The sequence below is a fragment of the Arachis hypogaea genome, chromosome 17, assembly GCF_003086295.3.
Source record: "Arachis hypogaea cultivar Tifrunner chromosome 17, arahy.Tifrunner.gnm2.J5K5, whole genome shotgun sequence".
Classification (NCBI taxonomy): Eukaryota; Viridiplantae; Streptophyta; class Magnoliopsida; order Fabales; family Fabaceae; genus Arachis; species Arachis hypogaea.
Genome location: NC_092052.1, coordinates 2144514 through 2155822, shown reverse-complemented (window position 1 = coordinate 2155822; position 11309 = coordinate 2144514). Strand labels below are relative to the sequence as shown.

Sequence of the window (11309 nt, the reverse complement as noted above, 5' to 3'; positions counted from 1 at the left end):
TAAAAAAAGAAGAAAAAAACAATCAAATTGTATTGGAGATATTCCTAATAGTTTGTTAATTATTCTAACATAATTACTAAAAGAATGAACACTCAAAACACCTTACCTCCTAACCCGTAAACAAAAAATCAGTTGCGTGGTCATATACCAATGCATAATAATGATAGTTGTTATAGTCTTCTAGATACTTGGAAGGTGCAAGTGAAGAAGTTTTGGACCAAGAAACTCACCACATATATATATACTTTGAAAACAGAATTCACTCGCAACATTTCTTACAACTATAGAACAATTACTTATTTTAAATATCAAATAAAAACATGAAAAACATAACAACACAAGACATAAACTTATAACACATTTACATTACAACAAAAAGCTGAAACAGAGTTGTTCTTGCACGCCGGCGGTTTCCACGGCTCCTCCTTTTGGTCCTTTTACCTCCAAAGAGGACCACTAGCCATTCAGGCTTTCCAATTGAGAAAACACAATATCCCAATCCTATTCCAAGTACCATTCCACATGCATATCCTATTGCCACTGGTTTCCAACCAAATCCGAATTTGTCTTTAGCCTCAGAAGATGGACATTGTTGCAAAGGGACATTGTTGCATTGAATTGACAATGGTAATCCGCATAGCCCAATGTTTCCCTCATAGGAATCATTTGAGAATGTATCAAACTGTTTTCCTTGAGGTATTGATCCTTCAAGATGGTTGTTGGAAAGATTAAGTACTTCAAGAGAGTTCAAATTGGTCAATTCAGCAGGAATATTCCCATCAAGCATATTTGAGGAGAGGTCCAATGATTCAAGATTTGTCAAATTTCCCAAAGAGCGGGGAATAGGACCAATGAGGTTGTTATATGAAAGGTTGAGGCTTTTGAGTCTATGAAGCTCTCCAATAACATCTGGAATCTCTCCTTCAAATTTGTTTTCTGACAAATCGATAATTACAAAGGCCTTTGGAATTTTCGTAAAAGTAAGACTGACTCTTTTAATTGTTGCAACCATAGAAATGTCATATCCTGATGGGTACCAATTTGTTCCAATATAAGACAAACTGCTTTGCACATCATCAACAATCTTCATGGCTCGAAAATTTTGTATGTATGCTTTTGGTAATGAGCCGCTAAAGTTATTACATGATATGTCAAAAATAATCAGATTTGGAAATATGTTTTCAGATTCCAAATTTGAAATCTGACCGTACAACTTATTGCCTCGTAAGACCAGTATTTCCAAATTTGATATATATTGAAGCCAATTCGGAAATGTGTCCTCAAATTGATTGTTACCGAGATCCAAATCCATAAGTATTGAGCAATTGGACAAAGATTTCGGCAATAGACCTTTGAAATTGTTGCCATTGAGATTCAGTGTAAGAAGATCCGGAAAGGTATCTGGCAAAGTTCCATGAAGTTTGTTCATTTGTAGATCCAAATCTTTAAGTAATGAGCCATTGACAAGGCACTGTGGAAATATTCCTGTGAATTTGTTGTGGGACAAGTTGATACCTTCCAGAAAGGTTGCATTACAAAAGAAGGAAGAAATGTCATCAGCCATCGAGTTGAAACTAAGATCAAGGTATTCAAGTCGATACCATGGAAAATGGTCCATCAATGTAACATTGTTGTGTGAGAGATTCAAATAAGTTAATGAATCCATACCATGTATCCATTCTGGCACTTTTCCCTGAAGACTATTGCTAGACAATTCAAGATAATATAAATTTGGAAATTTTCCTGAGAATTCCAACCAACCAGTAATATTACTAGAAAGCAACTGCAGTGTCTTCAAATTGGAGAAAGTGTGACTCACACTAGTTTCAGATTTTAGCAATAGTGAAGTACAACCTGAAAGATAAAGATACTCCAAGTTTTGAAGCTTAGAGAAGAGTGCGAAGTGGACAATACCGCTCCAGTTATCTGAAGACAAGCACAAATCAGTAAGGTTGACAAGATGGAAAATCGATTCTGGAAAATTTCCTTGGAGCTCATTGTTGCACATGTCTAAATACTTCAAAGAATAAGATGTGATTTCACTTATGTGCCCTCTGAATCTGTTATTTGACAGATCTAAGTATCTCAAAGACTTGAGGGATAAGACCCACTCAGGAATTGTTCCATTTAATAAGTTGCCTTGTAAGTATAATTGAGTGAGATTTAAAAAGGCTACTTTGTCAGGTAGTGGTCCCTCAATTTCATTATAAGAACAATACAAGGTAGAGAGTTGAGTTAAGGCAAATAATGAGGATGGCAACTTCCTTTGGAAATTATTATCCGAAAGGCCAAGGGATTGCAAATTGGTTAGCCTATCAAACACATTTGGAATTTGACCACTAAACTCATTGCTTGAAAGATCCAAGTGAATGAGATGCTGAAGGTTTGAAAGTGATGACGGGATTGAACCGTTGAGTTGATTATACGCCAAATTCAAGGAAGTGAGGTATGTTAGATTAGAGAATGATGAAGAGATAGGCCCTTGGATACCACAATTTGAAAGATCCAAGACACTAAGAGAAGTGGTACAACTTAACTCGGAAAGATGGAGTGACAATTCATTCTTTGATAGAATGAGGTGTTGAAGATTGGGTAAACAAAGTATGTCATTTGTCAAAGAACCCCTTATTCCAGTATAAAAAAGACTGAGAGTAACTAAAGTGGAAGACAAGTTGGCAATAAAAGACAAAGGGTTTGTTGTTGGAACAATTGAAGACATATCTGTTTCATCCAATACAATCTCTCTTAAATATGTTGTGTTTTGCAGCAACCTCATCAAAGTAGTTTCTTCCCACATTAAACCATGATAAAAAGAAGAGAGATCAAGTGATTGTAATTTGGAAAGGTGTGAGATTTGGGAAGGAATTTCACCTATGAATTCACAATGAGATAAATTCAAGTGTGTGAGACTCACAAACCTACCAAACTGAGATGACAATGGAGAATAATTGAAAGAATTGAAAGCAAGGCTGAGTGTTTGGAGATGAGTAAGATGAAAAAGAGTGCTATTGGGATCCATATTACCTACAAGTGCACCACAACTGAGATCGAGGCCAATCACGTGACCAGACACAGAGTTGCACGTGACACCCATCCATGAGCAGCAATCTGTCCCATTCTCCCACGTATTCATCTTTGGATAAACATGAGAGCACTCATCAGAATATTCAAAAAAGGAAGGGTTAAAAATGAATTGGGTCTTAAAGTGAAGCAAGGCAGAGCTGTCTTGGGAATGGCATAGATGAGAAGACAAACATGCAAAATGGAACATCATAAACATATACACACACAACACCACTCTAAGAACCAACAACATCAAATACCCCATTGATTTTTGATTCAAGCTTTTGCTTATTTTATGTATGTATGCCTTACTTGAAAATGGTATTGGTATTGGTATGCCATTCATCAATTAGGATCCATCTATTTATAGATGTTTTTTTAAACTGGAATTACAAGCACCTATACCCAGCCATATGCATGATTTCCATATTAAAAGCTACAGCTACCAATAATATTCATACTATCCCAATCTATCAATGTCCAACACTAATTCATAACGTAAGTTTAATTTTCTTCTAACGCGAGACCCGGAGTGCATAATAACAAAATAAATGAGAAGATAATTTTATTTCCATGATACGAAGCATTTGTGGATGAACTTAGCTTGACTCACGAAGCATTTAATTTGGGTGGTTTCTTCCAAACCCATGGCAATTTTGTGGGTAAGTTACCCTTGCCCATGTGTCTTCATCTCAGCCATTGATCAAGTAAAATTTTCAACCTTGCATTAATGCATTCATTGGTTATAGCAAAAGCTTTTAATGAACATATACCATAATAGATACTACATTAATTAGAGTATATACATACTGTATAGTGTATTGGGAAACATTTGCAATTATAATTTCTACTATCTAACTTATTTTTCATTTTAAAAAGTACCCTCCATCTCTTCCTGAAATTCAACATGCATCTCTCAGAACTTGAAAAACACATCTTCGTCCAGCAGTGAAATTTGTTATCCTAGTACCCACTATCCAACCCTGTTTGGTTTTTTCGCTTTCGTTCAGTGTTACACCAGAGAGTAATCCACCCAGCGTCCATTTAGCAAGATTGATCTCCTTCGAGTAACAGGAGCCGGAACTGGTACTCTGGTTCCGTCGGCTAGGCATCAACGTCAACTGAGGAGATGGTGAATGCTAAACTGATGTGGCTCCAGTATTCAAAATTTGTTACTGAACTTCTGCTTTTGACGAAACTGTGGCTGGTGGAAGCTGGGTTACCATCCCCATTTTTTTGCTGACTTCGAATTAGGTGCGTTGGATTAGGTAAGGTCACCTCCCTCCGACTCCGACAGTGCATTTTTTATCCGTTCAAGCTCAACCTTTGGTTGTCATCAAGGTATGTCCGATTAAGTTTTTTTGTTAATCCAGATTAGTTTAATTTTGATGATAGTCTATGCCTTTTCAACGATTATCTGTTTACGGTGTTGGTTTGCTATTCTGAAATTTGGATATAAAGTAACATTGTCCAGTTCTATGCTGTGGCTAGGTTTGGGGAATTGAAATTAAAACCTAATACTGGGGTCGTAAATAATTGGGTTAGTTTAATTGGATTTGGTTCATTTAATTTTACATGCAGCTTAGTTTAGCTTCCCTTCGTTGCTGCCATTGGCTCTGTTTATTGACATTTTTGGGTAAAATTATGGCAGGGGTTAAATTATGTCCATAAACGAGGATGATGTGAAGAATGATTCTGATAATGATTTGGGTGATGATTTCGATTATCAACCGAATGCAGAAGACGATGCTGAAGACGACGATGTGGATTCGCTGGATTCTACTAGCAAGAGTGAAGAAGTTTGTGGTGTAAAAAGAATAGCAGATTTAATGGTGGAGGATATTTGGAACCTGGAGTTTAGGACAGAGGATGAGGCCTGCCAGTTTTATAACGCTTATTCTTGTTGGCATGGATTTGTAATGAGGAAGGACGACGTGGTTAGGGATAATCAAGGTAGAATAATTAGCAGGCAACTTGTTTGCAACAAAGAGGGCTGGAGGAATATGAGGTATCTCCATCTGGATGATAGATCAAGGGAGGCAAGGTCACTAACGCGAACCAAGTGTCCAGCTCGGCTTAGGGTAAAGCTTGACTACGGCTGCGGTAGATGGAAGGTATCATGTTTTGTCGAATCTCATAACCACGATCTGACGCCACCCCAATTTGCGCATCTGGTTCCGGCCAATCGTCGTCTCACTGTGACTGATAGAGTCCAAGTGGAAAATCTTCATAATTTTGGTGTCAGGACCTGCCATATTATGGGGTATATTGCGTTCCAGAAGGGTGGATATCGTCATGCTGGCTTCACACGGAAAGATTTGTACAACCACATCGATCGGTATCGTCGGGCAAAAGTTAAAAACGGGGATGCCAATGCGGCAATAAACTATTTGATTGGCAAGTCAAGCAACGATCCGCTGTTCTTTGGAAAGTATACGTTCACTAGTGACGAAAGGCTGGAGCATATTTTTTGGACAGATGGGCAGTCAATTATCGACTATCACTGCTTTGGAGATATTGTTGCCTTTGATTCAACCTACAAGAAGAATAAATACAACAAGCCTTTGGTCATTTTCTCAGGATGCAATCATCACGGGCAGACTGTTATCTTCGGCTCCGGCCTACTATCCGACGAAACCACAGAGACGTATAAGTGGTTGTTGGAAACCTTTGTTGAAGCGATGGGTGGGAAAAGTCCAAAAGCAGTAATAACTGACGGAGACCTTGCCATGCGAGATGCAATCAAGAATGTTCTGCCTGAAGCGACCCATCGGTTATGCGGATGGCATCTGCAGAGAAATGCATGTGAGAATATAAAGAATCCTAATTTCCTGCGCGATTTTAAGGGTCTTATATATGACAACAACGACCAGAGAGACTTTGATCGGAGATGGGCAGCCATTTTGGATAAGCACAACCTTGTTGGCAGTACCTGGATGGAAAAGACGTACGAAACTCGTGAGATGTGGTCCCATTGTTTCCTCCGGGATAAGTTTTTCGGTTACATAAGGACGACATCACAGTGTGAAGGTATAAATTCTCTCATCAGATTTTATGTTAATCGCAAGAACACCCTCATTGACTTCATGCATAACCTGGATAGGGCCTTAAAGGAGTATAGAAACAACGAGTTAATAGCTGACTATAAGTCTCAGTGCTCAGAGCCAGTGATGATTACCTCGTTGGAGGTATATGAAAGATCTGTATCATGTTATTTCACGCGAAACATTTTCAAGGAAATTCGTAATGAGATTCAGAGGGCAGAGGCTTTGAATATAACGGTACTAAGCACAACCTTGGACAAGGTAGAGTTCAGTGTGACTGCTCTCGGAGACCCGGCCAAAGATCGACGGGTAGAAGTCGATAGAGGTAAGAAGCTGTTCTCGTGCTCGTGCAAGCTGTTTGAATCACGTGGTATTCCCTGTAGTCATATCTTCTGTGCCATGAAGTTCGAAAACATACTTGAGTTTCCAGATTCGTTGATATACAAAAGGTGGACAAAGAATGCAAAGAACGAATTTATTAGCACAGAAATGCATGTGAATGATGACATCGAAAGGGTCTTAAAGTTTCGAGTTGGAGCATTGGCATCGAATTGCAACAAGCTGTGTGATATTGCTTGCAAGGATCTTGCAGACTTTGATGAAGTCCAGTCTGAACTTGTCAATTTAGTTATCCGTCTGCAGTCACGCAAACAAGGCAAGTCAACTCCTAATGTTAACGTGGAAGGCATCAACGATCCATTTGTTGTCAAAAGCAAAGGAGCCCCTTCCAAGAAGTCTTCTTGGAGGAAGAAGAGAGCATGCTCTAATTGCCACAAGTACGGTCATTACTACAAGCGCTGTCCAGATCTGATGCAGCATAGTGTTGAAGGTAACCATCGCGATCGATCATACGGCAATGCATCAGCCAAGGACTCAGGTTTTAGTCCAGAGAGGTTTGCTAATTCTTCGAGGTCGTTCTCAATTAAGTCCGAACACCTCTCAGGACCTAATACCAAGGTACGATTTGTTTATTCTAAATAGGCTCCTGCTGTGAAAATCTTGTTCCGTGTTTGTCCCTTTAAAAACCATTAAACTATGTGAATGCTCCTCTGTTTGGGCAGCCTTTTAAAAAGGGTGGAACAAGGAAGTTTACGGGGACGGGTATGAGGAACCGGAAGGGTAAAGACAACACTTTTGTTGAGGTAATTTTTTTGAATATAAACATCTAATTTCCGTGTCATGAACTGGGTAAATTAATGAAGATCTCGTTCTTCTTGTCTTAAAAAAAATAATTTATAAAACAGCAGAGCCTCCATGAAAGCAGCGAATCCATTGACATCGCGTCCACGAATGGTGTTTTCAATAAAAATCTCTACTCGTTAACACAGGTGTGATGCATAAAACTCCTCTTAACCACTTTGCAATGAATGACCATTATGGTTTTATGCATGATTATAGTTTCTGATTGGGGATTATGATGTTATCAGCAGGTGAAGGAGTCACAGCAGGACAGGAGACATTCATTCACGAACTATGAATGCATTAATGATGTTGTTGATGATAAATGTGACACACGACATGTGCAGATCGATGTCCGAGATCCGTTACCATCGTCATTGCCCTGTGGCAACAAACAAGGATCGTACATGACATTGTTTGCGTCGATGCATAGGACACGTTGACCATTTCAAGGAATTAGTCTTCTGAATTTAGTGCAATGCAAGTATAATTGGTTCTAAAAGCATGATCTATCCTGATAACTTAACCGCAATGTATTAGTCACTACTTGGTATTGAGGAGTTTTAAGTTGTAGTCATTTACGTTAAGTATGAATATGTCCATTTTGGTGATAATGATGTTCAATAATATGTGTGTGATTTGCTTACAGTGCTGTATTCTCGTTGCAGTAAATTGCGGTTGACTTTTGGGTAACGATTTGCTACCATTGTGATTATGCAATTTAGTTGATCAATTAGAGTTGTGTAAATTGATTTTTTTCCCTACTTGGTCCATTATGATGACAATAATGTTGAATAATATGCATGTGTTTTGCTTACATTGGTGTATTTTAGTTGCAGTTTATTGTGGTTGCATTTGGAGTAAGGACTTCCTACCATTGTGGTTATGCAATACAGTTGAAAAAACAGACCTGTGTTAATTGAATTTTTTTACTTTCTTAGTGCATTTGATTTACCAACCAAATTATTTGATTGAATCGGTTGTAGTCTCCAAGGTTGAATTGTTCTTAGATGGTTACGAATCTCTTTTGTAACGTTGAGGTTGTGAATCTACTTTGTTATTATGGATTTCCTGTATTCATTGAAAATTTTATTTAAGGGAAAATGGCACACTGTGTATGAAAGCAGTTTGAAATATATATAGATATATGAAGCAGAGAATTCGTAAACACAAACACATTTTTATTCGCTCATATCATAGTTTCGATTATTAGGTTCAATAACATTTTGAGGTTGTTAGAGTCTTACATAATGACAGAATTTAACACTAGAAACAATAAATGTTTGAAACACTGCGGACATTTCCTTTAAGTTGTACAATAACGAATCTTTCTATGTTATCAGCTACTTGAATACGGCATGACTTCACTTTGACAGGCAGGGTTTTGCTTCATGGGATTGAGAGCTTGAATATTTCCAGAATGTAGTCATACAGCATCCGTAACATTGTTGACTATTATGACCTGATATTAAGAAAACTCATCACGGCAACTATACACATTAGATGAATAAAAAAAATCAATTAAATCAGTAAACCTAAAAAAAATGATCCACGAAACTGCTAGTTACCCTTTAGCCTTTGGGTTCTAGGTTCTTCATCAATTTCCTTTCCCAGTGTTCTACCTACATACACAACAACAGCCTATGTTAAATATAAGTATATAAATTCAAAGAAATACATCACATGGACCAACCATACATTAGTCAGATTCTTTTAATAGCTCTACTGCATGCACCCAAACACCATCCGAGACACTTCCAGTCTAAATTAGAAAAAAGAAGCATTTTTTTTACCTCTAGACGGATATCTTCCGTGGGAAAAATCAATCGGTACAGCAGCACAAGTGCCTAAGTTGGTTTGGGAATGGTACTTCTCGTTTTCACCATCTTCCTGAACTCTTGGGGGAGAAGCAACGTCATCTGTTCCCTTTGCGCTTCCTCGTCGTGCATTGAGATGAGAAAATGGTTAGTTAATATTTTGCTTTTTTCTTCCGTGCAGAAGTTTGTGGAAAAGGTACCGCGGTCGTAAGTACAACCGTTCGTGAAACATAGACGGATTACCGCTACGTACGAAAATTATGAATTACTCAAGACAAAACCCAAGGCAGTATTATAGAGGTCTGTAGCCGATGACATGTTGTCGAACTTTAATTTAGTGTGTCAAGCCGACTCCATAAGACGTTCCTTGTTCGGCTAAGTGGGAAGGAGTATCAACTCCAATTTTGTCGGAGCTACCAACGGGTGACGGAATAAAAGTCAGACGGAGGAAGGTAGATGATAGTGTTTGGTTAAATGAAGGTTGGTATGCACTTCCTGAGTTCTTAAGACTAAAGCATGGATATTTTGTGGTTTTCAAGTACATGCTGAATCCGTATACGAATTAATTGTGATCCACTTTGACTGATGCAAAGAATGACTAGTCAAGTTTGAAATGTTTTCATAACGACCAGCAGGAAGTGATACGGAAAATCATTTCCCACATCCCGGTGCTCGTGATGGAAACGGATCAACCTCGAAAATTCAATCATCTATTCACTCAGTAGGATCACAAGGAATTCATCATGGATTTAACAGTGCACAAAAAAACAACAAAATACCCATGCCTTAGCGCTAAGAAACCAACAACTCCATACCAACTTTCATTCAAACAGACACGAGCATCAATAATTTTTCTAAGTCAAACCTTTTTCCCGTCACCCGCTGGTACCTCCGACAATATTGTGTTAAAAGAGCCTAACCAAGTAACTCTGAAAATTTTATTCACATTACAACCATCACGCCATTGTCTTACCTTCATAGTCAGATTTGTTGGCTGCTTTGGGTTCGGTTATTGAGTGGCTTCACCTGTGAGTTCAGTTTCCAGCATTCGAACGGCGACGGCAACTACATGGCTGTCAATTTCATCGACCAACGTGCATCTTTGATCACAAAAGTCCACCCAGCAACAATTGGAATGAACACTGCTTCCCGAAGACAATCTGAAATCCCAGACAGACACATCAGGTATAAAACACTCAATAAGTAATTCATCAAATCAATTATATACATTAACAACCATGTTCCAACAAAATCATGTCCAAATACACAACCTAATATAATGACTTCACAAATTATTCCATAAACCGAGAAGAACTTACCATCGTATCGACGATAGAGCCACTTTGATTTAGCGAGAAACAAGTCATCATGTGAGACGATACAGGGCATCCACGATACTACCACTAATTGTGACGATTTGTGGAATTAGGGAAAACAACAACCAAATGAGCTTTGATGGGGTTGAAGACAATCTGCCTATTTGTAGAACCCTCGCTTGGTGTTGGATAGAGTGATCTTGGATGTGGATAAAGTCTTATCTCATTAGGATCGGCAATTTGTGGTTCTCGTTCTTCTCTTCCAGATCCACCTCTTCTTATCTATGCTCTGGACCTGCAAAATGAAACCACATGACCCCCACTGCAAAGTGAATAAGCCCACATCACCTATTGGCCCAACTACCTTAAACAAGTCCACCTCTAAAGACCAAGACCAAAAACCACAACGCAATAACCCAGCCTACGTACCACGTCCCATTCAATCTGTATCCTTTAATCTGTACCATATAATTGCCCCCTTAAGAAATTAAAAAAAAAGGGCACACAAAGTAACGTTAGAGCAGTGGCACAGCTGAGATCCAAGCCCAACCACAATAAATTACCCACCCTTGAGTCATTCAAAGAAACTACGGTTGGGCTATTTTACTCATTGATTGGGCCGAATTAAGTCTTTACTATTCTGTTCATGTATAAAAAAAACATTTTTCATTAAACCAGATTAAAAATAAAATAAAAAAACTGGTGACATACGGCTTCATTCAAACATTACCGGTGTTTTCATCTTTCTCGATTTACTTTTTTTCTTTTACATTTTAAGGTCAAACCAAACCAATTTTTTAAAAAGAATCCCCCCATTAAATTGTCAATTTAAAACCCAACATATAAAGAGAGTTCCACCTACAAAAATATGAGGTTTTGTTGTCTTCCTC

General features: G+C 38.3%; 2 protein-coding genes across 2 annotated transcripts; one reads left to right on the top strand and one right to left on the bottom strand.

Annotated features, from left to right (window-relative positions):
• Window positions 1-210: 210 nt before the first annotated feature.
• On the bottom strand, window positions 211-3133 carry LOC112762500 (receptor-like protein 6). Its single transcript, XM_025808349.3, has one exon. The coding sequence runs from the start codon at window positions 3131-3133 to the stop codon at window positions 362-364; it is 2772 nt and encodes a 923-aa protein (XP_025664134.3). The 3' UTR covers window positions 211-361.
• Window positions 3134-4724: 1591 nt separating this feature from the next.
• Window positions 4725-7729, top strand: LOC112765759 (protein FAR1-RELATED SEQUENCE 5-like). Its single transcript, XM_025811616.2, has 3 exons — window positions 4725-7064; window positions 7169-7249; window positions 7538-7729. Exons 1-3 carry the CDS (start codon window positions 4725-4727, stop codon window positions 7727-7729), a joined length of 2613 nt encoding a protein of 870 aa, XP_025667401.2.
• Window positions 7730-11309: the final 3580 nt, after the last annotated feature.